Source organism: Xenopus laevis, chromosome 8L (assembly GCF_017654675.1).
Source record: "Xenopus laevis strain J_2021 chromosome 8L, Xenopus_laevis_v10.1, whole genome shotgun sequence".
In the NCBI taxonomy this organism is placed as follows: Eukaryota; Metazoa; Chordata; class Amphibia; order Anura; family Pipidae; genus Xenopus; species Xenopus laevis.
Genome location: NC_054385.1, coordinates 34,050,506 through 34,076,736, shown reverse-complemented (window position 1 = coordinate 34,076,736; position 26,231 = coordinate 34,050,506). Strand labels below are relative to the sequence as shown.

The 26,231-nt window shown below is 41.1% G+C and overlaps 1 protein-coding gene across 1 annotated transcript in view; it reads right to left on the bottom strand.

The window, feature by feature from the left end:
* Window positions 1-1,865: 1,865 nt before the first annotated feature.
* LOC108698310 (transmembrane protein FAM155B) overlaps window positions 1,866-26,231 on the bottom strand; it is a 116,147-nt gene continuing 91,781 nt past the window's right edge. Inside the window, exons 2-3 of the mRNA XM_018229703.2 lie at window positions 14,165-14,336; window positions 1,866-3,259 (exon numbers count right to left, since the gene is read on the bottom strand). Coding sequence (XP_018085192.1) covers window positions 2,901-3,259; window positions 14,165-14,336 — 531 coding nt within the window. The 3' untranslated portion in view covers window positions 1,866-2,900. The remainder of the gene's footprint in view (window positions 3,260-14,164; window positions 14,337-26,231) is intronic.

Here is a 26,231-nt window from a genome sequence, read left to right as displayed (position 1 = left end):
AATAAAAGTATGGTGTATAGCTGTTCTTTTAGATGTTTTTTGTCTAAATAAATACTTTTTTAACTGCATCTATTATCCAGTTTGTGCCAGCCTATCTCAAACATTTGCATGATGTCTGCCTCCCGGAGCTGAAGGTCTGGGGCTTGAGCAACTGGACCCCCCCCAGCACATTTGGTAAGTTAACCCTCACTCTTACCAAGCTCTACATTGAGTATTTTTACAGTAAATGAGGAAAAGACTGACCTATATTTAACACAACGTAGCCTAACCTAAGATTTCCAGATCAAAAAAAAGGAACACTTGTAATAAATGCAGGTTGCAGGGCAGCAATTACATTGAAATGAGAAACAATCGATACTCTTATTATGCTGTGAAAAACAAAATTCGCAGAGAAAAGGTGTAAAAAGCTGGGTAAAATATTGCACGGTGTGTAATAGACCATGCAGAAGTCACTTTAACAAAAAACAAGTAAAAATATTGCGCTGTTTTTTATGCCGTTTTTTACACTGCAAAACCTGGTCGATGTGTGGTGTATTATCCCACCGTTTTTTTAGACACAACATAATAAATATGCCCCCCTGTGAAGCCCCCCTTAGCCTAAACCCAGATTCCAAATATATGAAAACATTGCCGTATCTGCCAAAAACAGCCATAGTCCTAATTACAACTAGGACATCAAATAAATGTGCACCAAAATTCTTCCTCTAATTGAACTTCCTCTAATAGAATTAATAGAATCAATTAATGTTCTACCCAAATCCATCTGGACTGCAAGCTGGGCCCCCTAGCCAAGGTTCTCTACTGGGGGGGGGGGGGCAGCCTTATAGTTTGGAAACCACTGCCTTAGCCTAACCACTTTTTTTTGCAGTTTTTATTATGGCCACCTTGTCATAATAATATTTCACCAAAGAAACAGATGAGTTCTGCTATTCTGAACCTTGCAATATTGATTTAAAATCATGCAAATGGTAATTATTGGACAATTTTAGGCAAGATTCAAAAGCATTGAGCACAAGCCATTTATTGATTTATCTTGCTTAGATGACTATATTGAGTTTTTCAGTAGATTGGGTCTCCCCTGGCAAGCACTGTTGCATAGTAATTGCTAAAGAACATTTTTCCACCAGGGAAGGCATGGCAAGCCTACAGCCTTCCAAATGTTGCTGAAATACATTTCCCAGAATCCCGCGAATGTTTACAGATGTAATTTCACAATATCTAGGAGGCCACACATTTCACATCTCAGCCCTAAGGCAATTTAAAATATGTAATTTCTTGCCTAACACATACATTTACAAATTCTCTATGAATGATTCTATATGGCTGACTGAAGTAGGGAATGAATTTGGTTAATATGAAAACATTTGTGGAGGATGAAAACAACTCCTGGCAGAAATAAAGAAGCCACACCCATGACCCTGTTGCTCCTCCTAAAAGTGATAATATGGACAATAAGGCAAATAATAACCTGGCGCCCAGCTTGTGAGTACAGGTATTCCTTTTATCATTAGATAACCCCACAGCATAATCATTGTCTGTAGGCTGATTTTGATACAGAGTTTGGAAATCAGGCTGCTATTTAAAAATGATGCCTAAAAGGACTACACAAGGCAATTATTAAATAATGCAAACACAAAGAAGGTAAATGCTACATGGCTATTGCATATCTCCATGTCAGTATAATATCATGAATGTTTTATAGTGGCTGCTCAGTACCAGGTGCTTTAACTCTTACCCCTTCATAGAGATATTTTTTCTCTACAAAACCATTGTTTTTTTCACTCTGTAACTGTTGCACAGCGCTGTTGAAGTGAAGGATATGCAGTACCTAAAGCATGGTTGGAAACAAAGGCTCGGAGACTAGATGGTTGGTAGTTTGTTTATACAACAGATCACACATATCTGAAATTAGAAGTGACATGAGCAAACACACTAAAACAAAACATTTTACAAGTACTGGATAGGAATAACTGGAATGTCATTGCGGATGAATCATTTTCATTTGAATTAACTGGTGTTCATTGTAGCCCTGAATGTATGGCCTCTGGACTCTGTGGCCGCAATTAGGTAAGACATCCTTTCCTAGGCTTATGGTTGTGTTTTCGCTACAACCTTTTCCTATTGGGATGGAGCAAACATTCGCACAAGACCACTCCGGGCCACCAATACCTCTGTAGTAGTCTTCAGTATTTCTTATACTTCTACATTCTAGAAGTATTTTTCCTACATAGCAATGTAAGCTTTTTGCACTTTTATTATTTAGGATTTGACATTGCCTTTCTACCTTTCAGTTTCTAGCCAGCATTACTTTACCACATCATGTTTACTATACCAATTGTTATAACACTTATTAGGGGTATCTTTATGAAGATTTTTTGTAAAATTTCTTTTGTCCTTGAAAATACTTCAGGACTGAATTCCTATCATTTCTCTTTTTTTTTTTGTTATCATTTGGAACATTGCTGGCTACTTGGCCAAACACAAAATGACCAAAGATACAATCATGGCAGCACTAAATCACTTTGCTACCAGTGATAAGGCTTACCAGTCACCAATGGTAGGCTCAACCCGGTGTTGATTTAACTAACCACATGGTACCATATATTATTTTGCCAGGCATTCACACAACACAGTGATACTTGACCACCCCAATCTCACTCTGCCTCATGTTGCCTTTTCTTAGCACAAGCATCATTTCTAGGCCACTGACACAGAACCCTTCTCAAAGTTGTGTCTCACGGGCCCTCTAACCCATAGAACTCATATATTTTCACCAGGCTGCACCATGGTTGACTGCATTTGAGGTTCCCTTCTCCATGCCTCCAGGTCAAAGAAAACAGTGGACCCATCGGAGGAACCAATTCCAACCTTCTGGATTTTTAGAAAGCACTTCCATAAGTTCACTCTTCGTGTGACGATGAATCATCCAGGCCAGGCAAGGGCTCCAGTGTAACCCCATTCTGTACAACCGAGAAGGAGGCCATGGTGTGGAGGAGCATGAGCACCAGCACACATAGCTTTAGTCTGGTGTTTCCGAGGCGGGATCCCGCTGAGACCGGCAGCAGAGACTGGTGGTTCTGATGATGGTAGGGATGCAAGTGATGGTCTCGATGGTGCTGGTGGTGTGGATAATATTTGAACCGGGAGTCTGTAGATTTGGTTGATGTGTTGTGGTTGCTGCTCCCTTGGGTTTTGCAGGAATGCCATCGGACATCACAGCACTCTGCCTCTGTGTTGGACATATGGTTTTCTAGCGTATCTGTTGGAAGTGGTACAAGAAACAAGATTAGAAGGGACACGTGCACCTAGATCAATGAATACAAAGTATGACAGAAGCCAAGCTTTCTTTTACTCAATCCAGATATAGTCTCAATCCAGATATTTTATGTTTCAGAAGAGATATACATATAATTATACTGTCTGATATACAATTTCATATTTATTCCTAAATGCCTAAAGTATATTGGACTACTGGGAAATATTCACAGAAAGACAACTACACACTAGTAATACAATTTTTAGATGCAACAGTAGTAGTTCACCTCCCACGAAAGTGAACCAAAATAATATCTACATATACGATGTGCCAAGCCACCAGATCTAACATAAATAACAAAATGTTTGTGTCACCTGGGGTCCTTAAGCACAGGCTATGGGGAGTCAGCTAGAACAGAATGCCAAAGGATGGATTTAAGTGAAAGCAGTCTAGAGGTCCGAGTAATTAATTTAGCAGGAGCCCAGACTTGAGCAAATTCGGGAAACTACCATGTTTTGACACATTCTCCATAGACCACCTCCCTTCAAAGTAATGACTCGACATCAATTAAAATGAGGTAGCAGCTCCTACACGTATTTAAAAAGGCAGGCATGCAGAAATAAAACATTCTCCGCAAATAACATGCTATTTCTTTACAGGTAACGTGTTAGAAAATAGGGGTAATTGGTAAACTGACTGCAGTTAGTTACGGGGAAAATCCCATTCATTAAAGTTGCTTGTGTCAATATGTGCCGTTTGCACTTCCGTGTAGTTACACTGGGTGCTGCTGCCTTCCTTTTGCCTTGTGGTTATGCCTACTGATGCTGGAACCCTGGAGCTACTGCTACCTCTGAACCAGGTGGCCAGGGTTCGACTGGCCCGGAGGCACACTGGGTAAAATCCCGGTGGGCCCAGCCACCCATCTGTTGCCCGCATGGGCCTGCGCTGCTCCCTGATCTCCATGGAGGGCATACCTTCAAACATTTCAGAAATTAAAAGAGGGACAAAAAATCTGTTGCGCGTATTGCAGGGAACATTTTTTTGACCATGCCCATTTTTTGGCCACACGCCCTAGTTATAAAAGTTATAAAAGTTTGAACACATTTCCGTGGTTTTTTTTTACAGTTATTACAGTTTTGCTAATGAAGGTGAAATTGCCCTTTAAGCTGTGAATCTAACTTTTCCCAAAGGGACCTGTTATCTTATATTGTTACAATCACTTATTTGCTTATCTCCAGATTGTTACCTTATCTGAACTTCATGGCTGTTCTGGGCTCTCTGCCAAAAGCCAATTAAATTAGAAACATTGTATCTTTTATTTTGCTGTTCAGTGCAGAGAAAATTGTGACTTTCCAGTACAAACCCATGACTGCGGGTTGAGCTGTCAAAAGAGGGACTGTCCCACTGAAAACGGGACAGTTGGGAGGTATGATGGAGGGTGCTTGTGGCTGAGGTGGGGGCCTGGAGGAGGGGCTGCGGCTGGAGCAGGGGGTCCTGGAGGGGAAGTGGGGACCCATGTGTCGGAAGCCCTGGTGGGCCTTGGACCCTCCAGTTCAATGCTGTGGTGGAAGCTCCAGGGTTGCCAAGTCAGCTACCACATGAATAGTGCACATATATCCTCACTGAAATGACTCCAACCAGACATTTCCAGACCAATTCCCATCGAAAATGCAACTGCTTCACTTTTGACACTTTTGTCTCTGTTGCATCAGGTGCATTTTCCCCTGGTGCCAGTAATAAATTGGGGGTAGAAAACAGACGATTGCACTTAACACATATTTTTTATAGGCAGATTATTGTTTTTCATACTGAATAAAAGGACACCTGTTTCTAATAATTCCCTATTCAGAATACTATATACATTATTCTGGAATAAGCTCAGTTCCAACTTGATATACTGTACAGTATGTCTGCCACTAAGGGGTATGTGTCTGATTTAAAATATATGAGAAGAGCAATATGGAAATGCTGTGACACATCATATATCAGGTGGATAATAAGTACAGAGAGTGAAATTAAATAGACAGGGGATTAATGGGAATCCTCAATAAAGCAGGCTCCCATGCCCTGGGAGAGAAGCACTCAGCTGGAGCGAACTCTCTGTACAATCCCAGCAGGACAATAGTGCACAAAGTCTTCAAACTGACGCTGCACAGACCCCCCAGCAGTGAAAGGGTCAAACAGATGTTTGACCTTAGAAAGATGATAATTTGGGTTGCAAGGAAATGTAAATATATTTTAACACAGGAGTTATCCTTTTTAACGACCACAAGAGAGAAACTCTGGAAGGAAAACTATCCCTGTGAGGACCAGGCCCGGATTTGTGGAAAGGCCACCTAGGCCCGGGCCTAGGGCGGCAGGATTTTAGGGGGGCAGCATGCTGCCCAACCACATCCACATTGGTTCAAAAACACTGGGAATGTGCTGGAGATACAATATTTTTTTAATTTCCTGTTTGCCAATCCCCATCGCTCCTGTCCCCCTGGAAGGGACAGGGGCGACGAGCGGTAGGGGGCCTAGGGGCAGCCAACTATGTAAATCCGGCCCTGGTGAGGACTCCGAGTGAATGCACAGAATGCTGATCCGTCACACATATTCTATGTTATTGCATCTGAATTAAATGAGTGCTCAGGGTACCAGTAAACTGACAAACAGGCTTGCAGCTTGGTAATTAGAAGACAAATTATTCCCGATTATTGTCTCATCTAAGTCCTCATACTGAATCGAGTCCTGTCCTGAACTTGAACAAATTTATAAAAGGAAGACTAATGCTGTAGAAAATTCGCTAGCGAAGGACTCTAGCCATACTTCGGGAAGTTACATTTTGCTCTGGCGAATGGACGTAACTACGCAAATTCACTAAGATGCGGATTTTAATGAACGTTACCTCTTGCGCCAGACTTGCCTTCGCCACCTCATACCAGGTGAAGTGCAATAGAGTAGATAGGAGTTCCTCAAAAGAAAATTTAAAATTTTTCTAAGTCCCATAAAATGCTGGTGACTTCAGTTTTTCAGGGTGATAGACTGCAAAAAATCGTACATTTTTCCCCCCTACATTTCCTAACATATGGCACATAAACTATACAGTAGGCACATGTGTAGGGCAATATAACAACTTTATTTTATTTTATTAAGCTTCCCTGGGCTTGTGTAGTGTAATGTATTCGCTGCAACATATATGTCCATTGAAATGTAACTTCCCGCCGTATGCGAATTAGCCAACGCTAGTGCAACTTTGCTTTGCTTGCCGAATTAACTCTAGTGAAACTTCGCCATCGTTCGGTGCCCTGGATGCAACCTTGCATTTTAGTGAATTAGCGTTCTACTGGTGAATTTTCGCTTGGCGAAGTGTGACGATGTGAGCGAAGCCATCGCTGGCGAATTTCCACAGGTTCGTGAATTTGCCCCCATGTGCCTTTAAAGCAGGTGAAGCGGGTTTTTGGTGCAAAGTGTGCTCATGTTTATGGAACCTTATGCCCTGGATTTAGTGCAAGGTGCAAAAAGCAGGCTGCATAGAAATACCCTGCCGCAATGCTCTGTAACTGAGCACTATGTGGGGGGGGGACTTTTGTGCATTTTGTAAATGATTCCTCTGGCATTGTACAGAACTGAATTAAAATCCTAAATAGCGTATTCACATTGTGCACAATTCCCCAAAAAACACCAAGGGAGAGATTTATGAACGTTCAAATTTGGATTTTTTTCAAGAAATCAAATGTTTTTGTCCGAATGCTTGTATGATATTTATTAAGTCAATGTCTTACCTGCTCTTGTCCATGCTAGAGAGGGAAATGTTATTTTTCTGAAAAATGGTTGTTTTTGGTTACTTTGTTCTTGTTTCATCTAAATTTACAACTAGTTTTGTCATTTGTTCATGTTACGTTCTATTTTGTAACTTTCCTTCATCTTAAGTAAGCCCATACATATGTGGCCAAATCCTGAAGAAAAGTGCTTCTCCAAATCCCTAGTTTAGCGGCAATTCTGTATTAGAATGTTACTGAAGTTTCCCCTTAAAAGAGAAACAAACACTTTACCAAAAAACCCCTACCCCACGTAGACCGTAGGGGGGGGGAGGGCAGCTAGGCTGGGGGGAGGGGGTCTACGTGGGGTGGGGGGTAAGGGGTTTTTTGGTAAAGAGTTTGTTTTTGGTAAAGAATTTGAATGCAGGGAAATTAATTCTGGCTTCTATTCTCCCTCCTTTAACACAGCATATGAATTCAACAGCAATGGCATTATAAAATAATAAAACTACTATTAAACAACATTTCTCTAAAATTATAAATGTCATGTCATTTATTAAAAGTATTAAATCGCTGTACTCACACAGGCGTGTGTAGGCGTCGAACGCAGGAAAAATGCAGCATGTTGCGTCTCAACCTGTGTTCGGCGCCTACATGCGCCTGTGTGAGTACAGCCCCATTTGAAATAATGAAATGCGTCTATTCCTGCACTCCCCTGCGGCTGAACGCCAAAAAACGGAGCGCAGGGGAGCGCAGGTAAAAACGCTCATGTGTAAGAGCCCTTAGATATAATTAATCCTTGTTGGAGGCAAAACAATCCTATCGAGTTAATTAAGGGGGTAATTTATCAAAGGGTGAGTTTGTGAGGTTTTTTTGATTAAACTCACAACTCAAATGTTTCTTATTTATGAAAAAACTGGAATGTTAAAAACTCAAATCAATGCAATCGGAGGGAAAAACTCGAATACCTAAATTGTTCATGTTATCTGCAAAAAAAATAGCTTGAATTTATTGAGTTTTCAAGCTCAAACCACCAAAAAAAAACCAAAAATCATGAAGGCTACTAACATCTTCAAATGGTTCAAGGGACCTTCCATTGACTTCTGTATGACCCCCAACAGGTTTTAGCTGGAGTACTTTCAGATTCAAGCTATTTGCAGCTTTGGGGCATAATAAATCTCTTCTTTTTTCAACCCAAAAAATTCAAGTTTTTACTGAACTATCTATGAAAAACACAACTCGCCCTTTGATAAATCTGGCCCTAAATGTTTAAATGATTTTCCAGTAGACATGAAGATCCAAATTACAGAAAGATCCCGAGCATTCTGGATAACAGGTCCCATACCTGTACAATCAAATTTGTCACAATCCATGGCATGGATTTAAGGCCTTAACATAACAAACAGCCCCATAAAACAGTAATAAAGGGGTTATTAATATTATTAGACAATAATCTACTTGCATGGATATGTTTGTCTTCAAAAAAGGGCTACCTCCAATGACATTATAAAGAACTCCCTTCTATGAGAAATGGCTGTATATTTATGTATAAATCAGTAAGAATTGTTCTTTATGGCTAGAGCAGTGGCCTGCATGGTGCAGCCAGGCATCACTAGTTCTTCTGGTGATGTTGTACATTATATTTTGGGCTTCTGTACCAGCCCCAGGCAACCAAAGCCCTTTAGCAGGGAAGATCTGTGTCTCCAAAGATGCCCCAGTAGCTCCCCATCTTCTTTTCTGCTTATTCACTGCACATGCTCTGTGCTGCTGTCACTTACTGAGCTTAGGGACTGACTCAAAATATACTGTACACATACGGGGGAATGTAATAAAAATCGCTAACGGAAAAACTATTCGCAATGCGAAAAGTTATGCCTTTGCCCGAACAAATTTTGCTTTGTGCGAATTTAATATAGCTTTTGCGAGCCCGGAAACTGTTTAGCGACCACTTCCGACAGTGAAAGACCATTTGCGAATTATAGTTTGCGCCAATGCGCAGTCAATGTAATAAAACTTCTTACTGAAAAAGTCGTTATGTTTGCTCCAAAAGATTACGACACCTTCAAGCACTTCTTATGAGTGCGCGATTAAAAACAGTTTAAGGAACAATATTACATTGCGAGATGTGGATTTTTAGTCTTATTGGTGCGAATTGTTTTGCTCTTTGCGACTTTGATTACATTCCCCTCATAGAATATAACTGTCACAGTATAAGGCTGATTAGTAATTAATATGAATAATATGAATAATTACTACACCGCAGCACAGAAACCAGCACAATTAGCATCAGAATTTAATAATCAGCCCTGTAGCATCAGCTTATATTACAGACCAACCTCATTTTCTGCTTGATAATTAGTGACAACCCCTAAGCTTAGCTTCTCAACAGCTGCTCAGAGCCCACTGATCATGCGAGTGTCACAGACACTTTCCAAGATGGTGACCCCCTGTGACAAGTTTGAAGTCCTGGATCATTGCTGCTATTGAGAAGCTGAAACTTTAGGCTGGTGCAATAAGTTCAGTATATAACACATGGTGTTTTAAGCCCTATTCGTTTTCAGGGGTTAGTTCTCCTTTAAAGCCTCAATATATAACTGTTGTGCAGCCAGATTTTTTTGCAGCATTGTATTTCCCTGTAAAAAGATCAATGATCTTAACTGTAAAAAACGCCTACATTTGTACATTGTGTACAAAATCCTGACACTGTATATTCCCAGTTCCAACAAGGTGGACAGATGCATTTACAAATGTTATTAATGTGCAACCCAGCTTAATTCACTGACAGCTACTGATGGCCATCATAGCCTGATCAATAGCGTTGCAGTCACAATGCCCGTCAAGATCTACTGCTCTGATTAGTGGGTTACAGCAGAGAGACCTTTCAAATATTACTTTTGTGCTCAGTGACCTCTACCTAACAAATATCAATTTTAACCCTTGTGCATCGCAGATTGTGACGTCACTTATTGCTAATCAGCACTTAATACTGTATAACGAAGACAGATACTTCCCAGCTGAGCAGGCAATGGAACTTTGCTGGAGGAGGAAGGGAAGGAAACATCTTTAGATGCAATGGGAAAAGTGATGGAATGTTACTGGTGGAATCATTATTGGATGACAAGTGTCCTCTGTCTTCATGTAGACCATGTCATGTTCATGAAGACACTGCAGTAAAGCTGGAACCAGTCTGGCATATGATTGGTGGTTTAAGCATGACATTTATATTTATAATAATGGTCTGACAGATATTATCTGCAGATGTTTACAAAGGATTTTCTCTTTTTGGCATTACTGGCTCTACAGGGCATTGACAAAAAGCAGAAAACGGCCATTGGATGGGAACGTACATTGTATTTTAACCTTAGGAACATGCTCAGTGCAGCACCTAGGAATTATACAATAAATTCGTTTTATGGAAGATTATATCCCTTTTAAGGTAAAATGCCTTTGTGTGCATTTTGATATTTGAGAGTTTTACCTGCGGCAATTCTCAGCAGCCCCAATGGGCCCATGACGATTGGGGTTAGAAACACGAATATCCCCTCGATATTCGACGGGGAATTAAAATCCTTCGACTTCGAATATCGAAGTCGAAGGATTTTAGCGCAAATAGTTTGATCGAATGATCAAAGGAATAATCCTTCGATCGAACGATTAAATCCTTCGAATCTAACGATTCGAAGGATTTTAATCCAACGATCGAAGGATTATCCTTCGACCAAAAAAACTTAGGAAAGCCTATGGGGACCTTCCCCATAGGCTAACATTGACTTCGGTAGCTTTTAGATGGCGAACTAGGGGGTCGAAGTTTTTTCTTAAAGAGACTATCGAATAGTCGAAAAGTCGAACGATTTTTAGTTCGAATCCTTCGATTCGAAGTCGTAGTCGAAGGTTGAAGTAGCCCATTCGATGGTCGAAGTAGCCCAGAAAACACTTCGAAGTTTTTTTTACTTCGAATCCTTCACTCGAAGTTAGTGAATCGGCCCCTTAGTGTGCTATATTATGGCTAATTCTAAACAACTTTTTAATTGAACTTCATTTTTTTATTTTTGAATTATTTGCCTTTTTCTTCTGATTCTTTCCAGCTTTGACCCAATCTAAAAACAAATGCCATGTAAGGCTACAAATTTATTGTAATTGCTACTATTTATTACTCGTCTTTCTATTCAGCCCCTCTCCTATCCCAGTCTCTTATTCAAATCAGTGCATGGTTGTTATGGTAATTTGGACCCTAGCAACCAGATGGGAGAGCTGCTAAATAAAAAGCTAAATAACACAAATAGTAGAAAATTAAAACCAACTGCAAATTGTCTCTACATCAGTGATCCCCAACCAGTAAGCTCCTGAGCAACATGTTGCTCTCCAACCCCTTGGATGTTGCTCTCAGTTGCCTCAAAGCAGGAGCTTATTTTTCAATTCCAGTTTTGGAGGCAAGTTGTAGTTGTATAAAAACCAGGTCCACTGCCAAACAGAGCCTCAATATAGGTTCCACATAGCCAAATGGCCAATCACAGCCCTTATTTGGCACCCAAGAACATTTTTCTAGTGTTGCTCCCCAACTCCTTTTACTTCTGAATGTTGCTCATGGGTTCAAAAGGTTGGGGATCCCTGCTCTACATCATACTAAACGTTGAAAAAAAAAAAAGCTGCTAAAAGTCAGAATCTGAAAATCTGCCATCTCAAACCTGATGAGGTCATATAAAATTCAATGGCAGATGTACCTTTTACAATTTGAAGATATTGTTGTCTGTGCTAGGTTTCATACGATAATTTGAAAAATTCAGGGGTTTTCACTGAAAAAAATTGAGCGATTCAGGGGTCATATCCGAGTTTTCGCATCTAGGGATGCACTGAATACAGGATTCGGTTTGGGTTTGAATCTTTATAGCCGGACGAACTGAATGCAAATCCTAATTGGCATATGCAAATTAGATGCTGGGAGGGAAGTCCCGTGACTTTTTGTCACAAAACAAGGAAGTAAAAAATGTTTTCCCCTTCCCACCCCTAATTTTTATATGCATATGCAAATTAGGACTTGCATTTGGTTCGTTATTCGGCTGAATCTTTCGGGAAGGATTCGGGGTTCGGCTGAAATGAAAATAGTGGATTCGGTGCATCCCTATTTTTAACGAGTCTTTTCTCGAGCCAACTTTTTCAAGTTATTTTATTGATAAATAAGATAATATCCTTGATTCGTACGATCAAATCTTTGCGTCTATGGCCAGCTTTAGTCTAAATAACCCCCTTAGTCTGGGAGTGCCATGATTTTTTGGTAGGATGGAGTTCTTTCCACTTTAGCTTTATAGAAGTATCACTTTGCTCCAGCCCAGCGATGGAAGGGGCTCATTCTCCTCATTACAGCCTGTAAGTATAGGAGGTGTATAGCAGAGGTGGCTAATCAGCAGGTATAAAAATAAAAAAGTATTCCTACATCACAATAAAATAGACACTCCTATGTATTATAAAAACATGCCAATATTGCTTCAAATGTGCAGGAGGATTCCCCAATCAGAATCCTGGTTTTAGAATGTGTTGCTGGTGACAAGTCTGTAAAACAAGCATTACAGGCAATCACCCAGTGTAACAATGTGGAGTGCTGAGTAGAGTGCCATGTCAGGTCTGCTTTATAGAAATGACAGAGAGACAAGGGAATAAGCAGTGGCCCCATAATGCAATCAAAACACAATTTAATTTAGTTCAAGAACAGAAATTCAGGTGCCCTACAACCAAAACAAATGCAATCATGATTGTGACTAGAGCAGGACCGTCCAACTGGCAGCCCCCCTTGTGTGGCCCCCACATGAAAGTCTGTCTGCTTTGACTACTTACCATGTGTAAGCTTTAAAAGGTATCACTACAGACATTAACTGGCCCCTGCATTGTTTGCACCTCAAATTCAGATGATAAAATCCTGTATTGTTCACACCTGTAATTTCCCCTGCATTGTTCACACCTGTAACACCTTTGGTTTTTACTACACCCAAAACACATTTAAAAAAGCAGACATAGAAATTGTTGAAAAAAATAACTGGAAGGATTATATACCCTGGGCCGGATTTACATAGTGGGCGCCCCTAGGCCCACTGCCGTTCCTTCCCTTCCCGCCCGGGCCTTGGTGGCCTTTCCACAAATCCAGTCTTGAATATACCATGTGTAAAGGATGCATATTTCTATTTATAACTGCTCTTTCCATCATTACTCATTCCATCTTCTTGGCCCCATTAGTGAGAATAGACCATTCCCCATCCACTAACATATATTTTGTCATCCATTGCTTTGCATGAGGACTATTTGGATTGAGAGAGAGAGAGCACAGCTATAGGGTGCATGGTATATGAAGTTGTCACAAAAAATATGAAGCTTTAGCACAGAAGAAACATGTTTCCTTATCATGTGTGGAGCTGACTAATCCATGTTAATGACAAACAGGTTGCTATGGATTTCTGCCCTAGTGAAGATTTGCCCAGCGCCCCATGTTTTAAAGGGATACTGTCATGGGAAAAAAATTTTTTAATTAATTTCAAAGTTTTTAATTTTTCAAAATTAATCAGTTCATAGTGCTGCTCCAGCAGAATTCTGCACTGAAATCCATTTCTCAAAAGACAGATTTTTTTATATTCAATTTTGAAATCTGACATGGGGCTAGACATTTTGTCAATTTCCCAGCTGCCCCTGGTCATATGACTTGTGCCTGCACTTTAGGAGAGAAATGCTTTCTGGCAGGCTGCTGTTTTTCCTTCTCAATGTAACTGAATGTGTCTCAGTGGGACATGGGTTTTTACTATTGAGTGTTGTTCTTAGATCTACCAGGCAGCTGTTATCTTGTGTTAGGGAGCTGCTATCTGGTTACCTTCCCATTGTTCTTTTGTTTGGCTGCTGGGGGGGGAAAGGGAGGGGGTGATATCGCTCCAACTTGCAGTACAGCAGTAAAGAGTGGCTGAAGTTTATCAGAGCACAAGTCACATGACTTGGGGCAGCTGGGAAATTGACAATATGTCTAGCCCCATGTCAGATTTCAAAATTGAATATAAAAAAATCTGTTTGCTCTTTTGAGAAATGGAATTAACTGATGCATTTTGAAAAAAATTTTTTTCCCATGACAGTATCCCTTTAAATTCCAGTGTCATACAGATTTTTATCCACTATAGCTAAAAATATTCCAGCTTACCTGTACAGATGAAGCCAGGTAACCCTCCATAGACAAGGTCGTCATTGTCAGGTAGCATGAACGGACAGCGGGTTTGAACCTCCAGGCAGTACTGCTTGCAGGGAATGCGATGGCGGCACTGCCGCTGGGTCACGTTGAAATACTCTGAGCAAAGCCAGGCTTTGTAGACAGCCTAAGGGTCGGAAAAAAGACATTGGCACAGTTACTAATCATAAATATTATTAAGATATATTGCTTAAACATAATAACCCAAAGTCACCAATCACAAGTCTGCTTTGTTGTTAGAGCATTCAACTGCTGGTTTGCTGGGTATAATTTGGACAATTGTAATCACTATTTAATACAGATACTTTCTTGCTCTATGGATTGTATTTGTTCCCATACTATATTTAGTTTCCATTTCCATCCTTGAATTAATGCAAATACTAGAGAGATTCTCAAAAAAAAAAACATAAACAGATACCCATTGAAATTTCTAACACACAATGATGATTCTTTTTGTCATAGAGTCAGAAAAAGAAACTATTTACACGTCTCCATACTAAATGTTATTCGAGCCTACCGAGGTGAATAAGTGCCATCTAGTGGGCAGTTTTGATTTGTGCACTGGTGGCGGCAACTGCCAAAAAGTCACATTCAGTCACTGACAAAGAGTCCAAGAATCAATTAACAACCCTCCGCCATTAAAGGGGACCTGTCATCCTAAGAAATAATTCCAAATCCTATTTTACCATGTTATTCGAGCAAAATAAACTTTACTTACGCTATTTAAAATATTCAAATCTTGTTCCCTTTAGTCTGGGAATTCACAATCACAGCTAGCAGGTAGGTGCCATTTAAACAGTGTTTAAACAGTGTTATTAATGCTTTTTTTAAGGCTTTTTTGTCTACTTGATATAAGCCAATAAAAATCACAAAGCACAGCATTTATTTTGTCAGCGGTTTTATGGATATTGGACATTGCATTTACTAACCCATGGCAGATTGGGTAGTAGACTGCTAGCACCTGGCCCCAAGGGATAATGCACAGAGGTTGAGCACTTCACTACTGTGTGAAAACCTTGTTTATGGATCAGAATGTGGGGCCTGATACCCATGCCCATGTACTGGTTGCAAAATTAGATTGTAAGGAAGGGGGGGAATGTGGGGGGTGCAGTGCATTTAGGAAGTGCAGAATGGAAAGTGAAAATAATTGACTGCCGCCTCTAGTCAAAGGCATAGAGGTGGGGCAGGCAATAAATGACAGCTGAGATTTATAAATGTGTTTATAACAGGTATTAATAGGTATGGATTTTTTAATTTAAAAAATTGAAAAGGACTTTTATTATACAGCTCTGGGTCACAGGTCCCATTTAAAGAAGAAATAACCCCCCCCCAATAATAAAAGCCCCATCTACTCCCTGCTTTCTACCCTCATTGTGCATTATTCCAGAAAGTGCCCCTGGATTGCATTCTCACATATTTATGCAGAGCAGTGCAGCTGTGCTCATGGGCGCCATCTTCTAGATCTTTGGTCTTCTCTGTTAAGTGAATTCCGTATTTGGCACATGCGCAGTTGGAGCAGTCCAGTTTTCATACCAACTGGGCATACCAACTGGGCATGCGCTGAAAATTTCTGAAAACTGCTGAAGGGAAGAGGATTCGAAGAAGACCGAACAGTGACGGACTGGGGGGCACAGGGCCCACCGCCTCACGGGCCCCTCTCACAATCCACCAGCCCCCGCCAACCACAAGTGCTGCAGGTGTCTTGAAGGGAGGTTAGGATAGGGAGTGCAAGGAGTGGGTCTGGGCCCACCGGGTTTTTTCCCGGTGTCCCGCCAGCCCAGTCCGACCCTGAGACCGAAAACCCACAAATGGCGCCCATGAGCTCCGATGCATAAATAAGTGAGCATACTATCCAGGGACACTTTCTGTAATAATGTACTATGAGGGTAGGAAGCAGGGAGGGAGGACTATCAATGGTAGTAGATGGGGCTTTTTTATTGGGTGTTCTCCTTTAAGCAGTAACTTGGTGACTTTCTACTAGTACTGCTCTACTGTGGCACATACCGGTAACCTTGAATTTCAACTCAGGTTACAAAGCACAGTTTGCACTTAAATCCCTGGCTGTTGGCTCTATAACTGAGAACTAAGAAGTGCAGTTTTGTTGAATGACCCTTAAAATGTTCCAACATAGAAACATTTCTACATGGAAAGATCCATCTTTTGCTGGATAAATACAAATATGGAAGGAACAGAAGGAATTTAAAAATCCTTATATAAACTCTTCCATTTCTGCAGTACTGAATCCTTAATATGAAATGTATGCACTGGTCAACTAAAGGGGACAAAAGGATATACGATCTCAGGACAGTATACCTGATATTTACTGCCATCCTTCAGTAACCAGAAGAAACTAGGTACAGCAGGACAGAATTAATTCCAATGGGGAGACCCTTTCTGTTGCAAAGAGAATTAAAACTAATTATTTCAGCTTCTTGAATAACATTTCTGGTTGAACATTGGAGATTAGACTTGTATATTGTTTGGGGATCAACACGTTTCCCAGAGCAGAACATGTTGATTATTTCCTGCAGCCTCTATTGACCCTACAAGTATATGGAAAGCAATTACCAATGTGTTATTTTCTTTCTTTCAGATCATTTAAGGCAGGGGTGCCCAAAAGGTCTAAAATCGGGATCTACCAGTAGACCTTTAGCCGATGATCAGTAGATCTCAAGGCACTGTCAACAAACAACTTGACTTAATTACCCTCCTGTTTAATTATTTTCATTAAGTTATTTATTGCAGTTTATTCATTAAAGTTACATAATAAATAGTTTCTACTTAACCTAGCCTAGCAATATACATTTGTGCATAAATCAATACAATATTTAAGTAAAGTTTTCATTGGAACAGAATGCTAACAATGTTTTTATGGTGATGTAGATCTTAATGCGACGACATCCCTAAAAGTAGACCCCTCATTAGTAAAGTATGGGCACTCATGATTTAGGGCATATTAAGGCATTTAAAATCCATTTGTCAATTCTAGGACTAAATATACTATATGTAAATTTGTGTTACGTTTTGAATAAAGTTGCTCTTTTTACCCACTTTTTATCAATATTATTAGGGATGCACCGAATCCACTATTTTGGATTCGGCCGAACCCCCGAATCCTTCAGGACAGATTCGGCCGAATACTGAACCAAATCCGAACCCTAATTTGCATATGTAAATTAGCGGTGGGAAGAGGAAAACATTTTTTACTTCCTTGTTTTGTGACAAAAAGTCACGTAATTTCCCTCCCACCCCTACTTTGCGTATGATTCGGTTCAGCCGGGCTGAAGGATTCGGCCGAATCTGAATCCTGCTGAAAAAAGCTGAATCCTGCCCGAATCCCGAACTGAATCCTGGATTCGGTGCATCCCTAAATATTATTAGTTCTTTAATACTCTGTAGCCCATTTACACAGATTTTAAATCATTCCCATCAATCCCTGGAGTTTACAATCTATGGTCACATTCACACACAACATAGTCAATGCTATCAGGAGCCTATTCATCTGGCTGTATGTTTTTGGAATTGGGGGGGGGGGGCTATTCCTCAGTAACAGGTATGGAAGGTGCAACAGAAAGAGAGTAGTTTTTATTAAAGTTGTGTCCATCAGTCTGATTTGTACCCTTTCTTAGATCTAAAGAATAACTTTGCCCATTTTGTTTGGGTTAATACTGGCCATTGAGATAAGGGGCAGGACCGGGAGGTGTCCCATCATATTATGAGCTGTTATGTAAGGAGGGAGGATTAGTAAATGGGGCATGGCATTGAGTGGGTGGAGATTTTGTCAGCAGGCAGAGTAACAGAGATGTTTGGGAGACAAAGGAGGATTGGGCAGATTGGATGTAGACCAGGGCAGAATGATTAGGGATTGCAAATCTACCGGCATGTACACTGATGGTAAATTTATAATATCAGATCTGGCCTTGGCTTGTATTTTCCAGCTTAGTTTGTGAAATACCAGCCAAGTGGGAGCCCTGTCTGTACCTTGCCACACCTCCCAACTGTCCTATTTTTTGCGGGACAGTCCCAATTTGGACAACTCGCAGTCGCGGATTGTAAAAGAAGTATCCCAACTTTCTCTCTGATCTCAGAGAGCCCAGCATACTCAGCACCTGCACTTTGATGTAATTGTATCTATTTAAGATAAGCAAAGATACAATTGTAACTAATAAGATAAGCAGGTCTCTTTGGGAAACTGTGACTTGCTGCTTGGAGGGCAATTCACCTTCATTCCAGAAATGTGTTCAAACTTTTGATAACCTGCCATATTTTGTAAAATGGATGTGGTACTTAGAGGGTGTGGCCATAATAGGTGTGGTCAGAACTTTTTGTCCCTCTTTCTAATATTCAAATTTCGGAAGTTATACGTTGCACCTTCCATAGCGGTGTCCCCGGTGTATACTTTGAAATGCTGGTATATTACTGGTTAATTAATTACTGGTTATCCCACTGACTTTACAGACAGATTGATGACACTTTGTAGCCCTGTAATGTGCCCTGGTATCAGAAATCCCAACTGGGAGAAGAGAAAATTCCCTACAAATGTCTTTTTAAAAAGACATCAAAACCTACTGTATACCAGTATTTCGTTTTTTTGGCTGGCAGCTCCTCTTCTGCTAAAATATGTGAAATAAGTGATAGAACAACAATTGCCTTATAGACTCATAGACTCAGGTTTTTTTGGATTTGCATGCCACCAAGTTCATGTTTTTTTTTTCCTGTTCTGTCTTTCCTCTCAAGCTTTTTTGGTTTAACCGTTGAAACTGTTTCTGAAAAGGATTTGAGAAATTGTATGCTATTGAATGTAGAAATGTATTATCGGGAACGGCTGGCAAGGTTCCATTACATAGCAAGGCTGTCAGAATGGTTGCTGGGCTGCATTTTCTCACAAGCGGTGATCAGCTTATCAGTGTGTGTATAATACTAGCGCTCCCTTCAATGGCGTAAATGATGCACAAAATCTGTTTCATATGGAATATAGGCAAAAGCAGAACTATAAAGGCAGATAACCCCAGGGGTGTTTTAGGTTTCTCTATCACCCTGAGGTGGCCCAAGAGATGCTGCTCCCCCTGTGCTTTAAGCGTTGGAGCCGGGCAAGGCAGTAAATTTATAACAGGATCACAGCAGGGGTGTAACTACAGAGGAAGCAGACCCTGTGGCTGCAGTGTGGCCCAGGAGGTACAGGGTACATGAGGCCTTATTAATGAGAAATTTCAATATATATTGGTAAAACAGGTTAACCTCTAGATGTGTTGGGGGCCATAAAATGAATTTGCAGTTGGGCCCAGTAACATCTAGTTAAACCACAGGATCACAGGACGTTCTGACAAACATTACACCAGCGTGACATACATGCTTAGTTAGTCAGACAGTATCAGTGTAGGACTGGGTTGTATTGGGGCTTCCCCCACCTTAGCTGCTAGAACTGCCCCCCTCCCCCTGCCGCACCCACACATCTTATGCACTAAACTCCTTGCCAACACAATCACAGGGGGAGCACTGGAATCGGTCCCTGCAGTCCTGGAAGAAGCAGACCTGGGGCTTCAGGGCCTACAAGGTTTTTTTGTGGTGTCCTGCCGGCCCAGTCCGACCCTAGACAGTATAGCGAGAATTGGCCAAATAAAATCTGGGGTTTTTAGGGCACATGGGGCACAATGTCCACAGCTGTTTTTCTGCAAGTAGAGTAACCCAAATCAAGTCAAGGAGCCTACCATTAGTTAGTGACAGATGATTTGGGCTGATGCTAAAGACAAACTGGTTGGATTAGGGCATTTTCCCTCCAGCTAAAAAATGCTGCCATTTGCCTACAGACTGTTATGCACAGATTTTGCACTTTGAAACCAATTTTACTTTCTGGGTAAGGCATGTAAAGCATATCTATAGGGAGTAATATACACTCTGTTGTTAAATATAAGGATCTTTTAAGTGACAGATGAGTTCCATGATCATATAAAGGCACAACCTGCTTTTATACAGGTCATGGAACTCCTTGGTGACTTCTAATGTCTTCATATTTTACAATTGCAGGTACATTAAGGGGCAGATTCACTAAGGGTCGAATTTCGAAGTAAAAAATACTTCGAAATTCGACCCTCGAATTGAAATTCTTCGACTTCGAATATCGAAGTCGAAGGATTTAGCGCTAAACGTTCGTTCGTTCGTTCGATCGAAGGATTTTTAATCCGACGATCGAAGGAAAATCCTTCGATCAAAAAAAGTTTAGCAAGCCTATGGGGACCTTCCCCATAGGCTAACATTGACTTCGGTAGGTTTTATCTGCCGAAGTAGGGGGTCGAAGTTTTTTTTAAAGGGAAAGTACTTTGACTATCGAATGGTCGAATAGTCGAACGATTTTTCGTTCGAAACGTTCGAATCGAAGTCGAAGGTCGTAGTCGAAGGTCGAAGCAGCCCATTCGATGGTCGAAGTACCCAAAAAATACTTCGAAATTCGAAGTATTTTTCATTCGAATCCTTCACTCGAGCTTAGTGAATCGGCCCCTAAGTATTATAATATACAAGTTTCATGTGACACAAATGACAACACAAATGACAAACATCATTTCTAAGGATACAGTTTACAGGATATTAATGGCTCTTGTGTATTATGTATATATTATCCACATCTTGCCCAAAGTCCATATAGTACTCCCCAATCCCCCCTATTTAATCAGGACAGTCCTAATATGCAGGCCTAACAAAACAATAGATGTTGGTGTTTCAGGCTCATCGGGCAGACAGGCACATGTCCAGGCACATAGAGGAGTGAGGGAGATCAGAAGACATGCCAATCTAGTGCTTTTTTTAAGGGCTCATTTGTGAACTCAAGTACAGAGTGTAAAGTGTAAAAAAAGGCTGCAGTCATTTTCTTTCCATTTTGCACGCTGTATTTGGGTGTGTGCAAATAGCCACATGCCTCTCTGCTCCATATTAGTTAAGGATGGTTACTAAAGGATGGTTGGGGGAGGCAAATAGGTCTACCCCTGGTTTCCTATGGCTCTGTATGGAGTGTTAGGAGGCACAGCCCAAATTGTGCCTTGTTCTTACTGTCTGCCTAAGGATAGGGCTAGCTGCGCCTTGTGATGCTGCGCTCATCACTGACCATACCCCTGATAATGAGTGGCGCTGATATGCATTTATTCATTTTGCCTTTACATCCCCAAATGAACATATTAGAATCCAGGTGAGCTAACATGTCAAAATCAGAGTGGGACCTAAACTGTTCCAATTTATCACCAGTTATTAATGACACATATACAGTGGTTTACCGGCAAAGGGGGGGGTTGTTTCATAATATGCATTTAGAATACTACATTTTTTTGAGGGTTAAACCCAAAGCTCAGTATTGGGTACACAGGGCGACATGTTGTGCCCGCACATCGCCCCCAGCCTTGTCATTATGGAACTAAATCTGCCATCATCCCTGTCTCTGTTCAGTAGGCAGGGAATGATGGGAAGTAGAGTTATGCAACACTCGCAGTGCTGGAGACTGCCAATCCTCGGCTTATAAAGTAAACATGAAGAAGATTAGGTAAATGGCTTGCTGCTAATTTAAGTATTCAGGAAACATTACCAGAAAAGCTGCAATTTTTTATATTTAAGAGAATGACAGAGCGGAGAAAGCTTCTCCTGTAATGTTTCAGCTAATGGTCGTCAGCGTATTGACTGTAAAGTACGATATGATTTTCTTCTCCGGGGAAGTGACAGCGTAACGCATGTCATTGGAAGGTGCGTTCCATTTGATACATGCAGTGACGGCCAATGCCAACTGGACACGCCAGGGTTGCCACCTTTTCTGGAAAAAAATACCGGCCTTCCTATGTATTTATCTTTTTTCCCTATTAATAACATTGGGATCAACCATCATTTTTCCCGGCCAGGCCTGTAAAATATTGAGCAGGTGGCAACCCGACACTCCGACAGGCCATATCGCGCCCTGCCCCCCCTGCACGCGGCTGTGCACAAACGAGGACGCGTGGGTGGGCGCAAGTGAGGACACGCTGGCTTGTGGTTACAATAGCCATAACTAAATTTGTGTTGTTCCATTCACTTGCTACAGTGCACTGCATAATTCTCCAATGTCATAAGGCAATAAAAAAACAGTAGGCATTCAGTCATATAATTGGTAAAAATAGATGCCATTATATTAAAAGAGAATATGAGCGTGGGATAAAATTAAACTGTGCAAATTATTTCATTAAAACCTGCAAAGTTTCCCTAACATATGTATTTATTATGTTAACCCCCCCCCCCCTCTTTTGCCTGCTGGAATCCCACTGACAGCCCTTCAGGTTATCTGCAGTGACTGATGGATCAGACAGAGCCAGCACCTACTCCTGCAGAGCCAATTAGAGGCCGCTTTACACTAGAGGTGACAATGTAGAATATGCATCTTTCCCTTTATTTTATGTCCTGAGGACTTCAAGCTTTGTGCCACACACTGCATGTGGTGCTTCTACTCGCAGATTTGCTGTGTAATACAGGATTTACACCGGGGCTACACTTTCACGTATAGCATGTGCAGCTGGTGTGGCTACTCAGGGGAAATCTGGATCACATATATACAAAACATGGGGGGTCATTTAGAACTGCAGTCTGCTTGTGCATTCTGTTTGTTCAGAATGCAAAATGATTCAGAGGATCAGACTGGGCTGGCGGGACACCAGGAGAAAAACCAGGTGGGCACTGGCCCTCCTGAGCAGGCCCGGACTGGCAATCTTTGAATTCCGGCAAATGCCAGAGTGGCTGCTGTAAGATGCCATAGACAGTCACTATTTAGTGGGCTGGTGGGGGCTATTTTAGTCTCTGTTTACTTGAAATGCCAAAGCCTATTTTGAATCCCAGTCCAGGCCTGCTTGTGAGCCTCACCAGCCCTGATTAATCCCTGCATGAAGCTTTTGTCACTCCTTCAATCCTCCTTACTTGGCCCCCGGAGCGGCTACAAGAAGACAAAGGTACACGTGAAGGCGGGTCTTAGGGGTTGATTGCAGCTCAGGCAGGGGGGCTAGAAGGGGCTATGAGGCTGTAGGGGGGGGCTTAGGGGGCCTGGAGCTGCTGCCATCTCTGGGCAAGGAGGTAGCTCCAGCACCCTATATCAATAGGCACAATGCATATGCATCTAAAGAACTGGATGCACACATCACTCTTAAGCTGGCCATAGATGTTGAGATTTTTAAAAGATCAGATCCTGATCGTGAGACCACAATCTTCTCAGAACGATAGTACGAATTTACCATCATCTAAAAAGACCAATTTGCCAGGAAAACAAAGGGGAGCTGCCTGCTTGGCCCTGCAAACATAGATAGATTGCACTGGGGCCGACAAAGATTTTTTGACCTGGCCGACGTCGGCCGAAAAATCTTAAGATGTACGATCGTTCGAATCCCACTAACCGCACAATAATTTCGAAGGATTGGTTGAGCTTCCCTAAGATCGCTCGTTCAGTCAGAGCCATGAGCTGCTCCTTGATACTCCAGGGGTGCTGTCCCCATGGAAACTATTGCACACCGCCATGTAATATAGACAGGACACAGGGCAATATATGTTACTTTAATTTTACCCCAATAAAAGAAAGCAATACAAAGTCTAATGTCATAAGTTATTGCTTCTTAAATTGTGATTACGGCTCAAATCTCTCTTCCTCGCTAACCAACTCTTCCCCCTCAGTGGGTTTCCCAGCCGCATAGAATAAAGATTTCATGCTCCCGCACAGATTTAATGTTCCATGGAGGCTATGGAAAACCAAATGTATAGAACATATAGAAAATAATAACAATCCTCCTGCTGGGAGGGCAGAAAATCCGGCAGTTTCCGGATTTGTGTCTGTCAGCAACCTACGTACTCTAGCAGGGACTGAGAAACTGCAAGATTGACTGTGTTTATTTCATCCCCCATGAGACCCCCTGTTTCACAAATGGGGGGGGGGATAGGTGCAGGGTGTGGAACAAGTAGATACAAAGTCAGTCTTTTAAAGTCAATTCACATAAGCTATCATTTACGAACGCTAGTGCAGTGCAATTTCGTATGCTATAAATCATTTACATATTAAATAAACCCAATAGGATTTTTATCACACTAAGAAGGATTCATTATATTTTGGTTGGGATCAAGAACAAGGTATTGTTTTATTACCACAGAGAAATAGGAAATACTTTTTTGAAATTTTCAATGATTTCATTAAAATGGAGTTTATGGGAGACAACCTTCACAGAATTCAAAGCTTTCTGGATAATGGGTTTCAGGACAACGGATCCTAATACCTGTACCACTAGGTCCAGGATAACGGAGGTTCTCAAGGTTCTCAAATGTCAACGGGCATTCTGTTCATCAGGAGAGGCAGGCTGGGTGCATTGGCATCCATGTGGTAGTACAGTGCAGATCTGCTATCCAGAAAGTTCTGAATTAGGGGAAGGCTGTCGCCTACAGACTCCATTTTATCCAAATAATCCAATTTTTTTTAAATGATTTCCTTTTTCTATGTAATAATAAAACCTTGTACTTGATCCCAACTAAGATATAATTAATCCGTATTGGAAGCAAAACCAGCCTATTGGGTTTATTTCATGTTTAAAGGATTTTCTAGTAGCCTATCTGGAAAACCCCAGGTCCCGAGCATATTGGATAACATGTCCTATACCTGTAGTACATACAGTATTGATGTAAGAAGTTAAATAAATGTCATCAATATGAGTTCTCCGTTGCATCCAGTTTGCAGCACTGGCAGCGCCTGTAAGAATTTGTTCAAAGCACTTATCTCTTTGCTGTTGGCTAAGTGACTGGCAAGCTGATGGCTACATACTCAGGCCAACATGTTTCCCAGCATGTCCGACCTTAATCCTGCACAAGCCCCGATGTAATGCTAATTGTGTGGAAAATTTAAGAGACCTCCTGTACATCCATGATTTATATGTGACTGTTCATATATAAAAACGGAAGTGATGGCTCTGGCATGAATGGACTTATATAAAAGTTGCAATGTTTCTAAACTTCTGAAATTTGACACATTATTTGCTGGTATTTCTGTGCAGCATTGGCAGCTTTGACGTGCCAGCAACTACAGTATATAATAGTACAGGCTGTTGTATTTGTACAGACCGTAGTAAAGTATTGGGGAGTCAGGGAGCAAGCTCAGTGATAGTGCTGCTACTAAGGAAATGCCAGCAACTGATGGATCAAACGGTAACAAGCCTACTGACCTGCTACTATTTCATATTTTATATTTAAAGGGGTTGTTCACCTTTGAGTTAACTTTTAGTATGACGTAGAGAGTGATATTCTGAGACAATTTGCAATTGGTTTTCATTTTTTATTATTTGGGGTTTTTGAGTTATTTCGCTTTTTGATTCAGCAGCTCCAGCAATTCCAGCAATCTGGTGGCTAGAGTCCAAATGACCCTAGCAACCCTGCATTGATGTGAATAAAAGACTGGAATATGAATAGGAGAGGCCTGAATAGAAAGATGAGTAGGGATGGGCGAATTTTTTCGCCTTGTTTCGCCAAAAAAATGACGCCAATAGACTTGTATGGTGTCATGCATCAAAATAAAAAGACGCGCGTCAAAAAAAAATTTGCTGTGCAACAAAATGTTTTTGACGCCCATAGACTTTAATGGGTGTCAGCAACAATTCGCCAGCGGCAAATTTTTGGCAAAACTAAACGGGTCAAATTTGCCCATCCCTAAAGATGAGTAATAAAAAGTAGCAATAATGATACATGTATAGCCTTAGATGGGGTCAATGACCCTGATTGGAAAGCTGGATAGAGTCAAGAAGAAGAAGGCAAATAATTAAATAACTATAAAAAAATAATAAATGAAGACCAATTTGTAAAGTTGCTTAGAATTGGCTATTCTATAGCATACTCAAAGTTAACTTAAAGGTGAACCACCTCTTTAAATTTTAGAAAAACAGTAAATAATAAGTAAACGAACCAAAGGGTGGCTGAGGTTTGGGAGCTACTAACAGTGGCAGCACTATAGAGCTATTGAGTTTTACTGTTACGTGCCGGTGCCGAAGCGTTCCGAGAACAA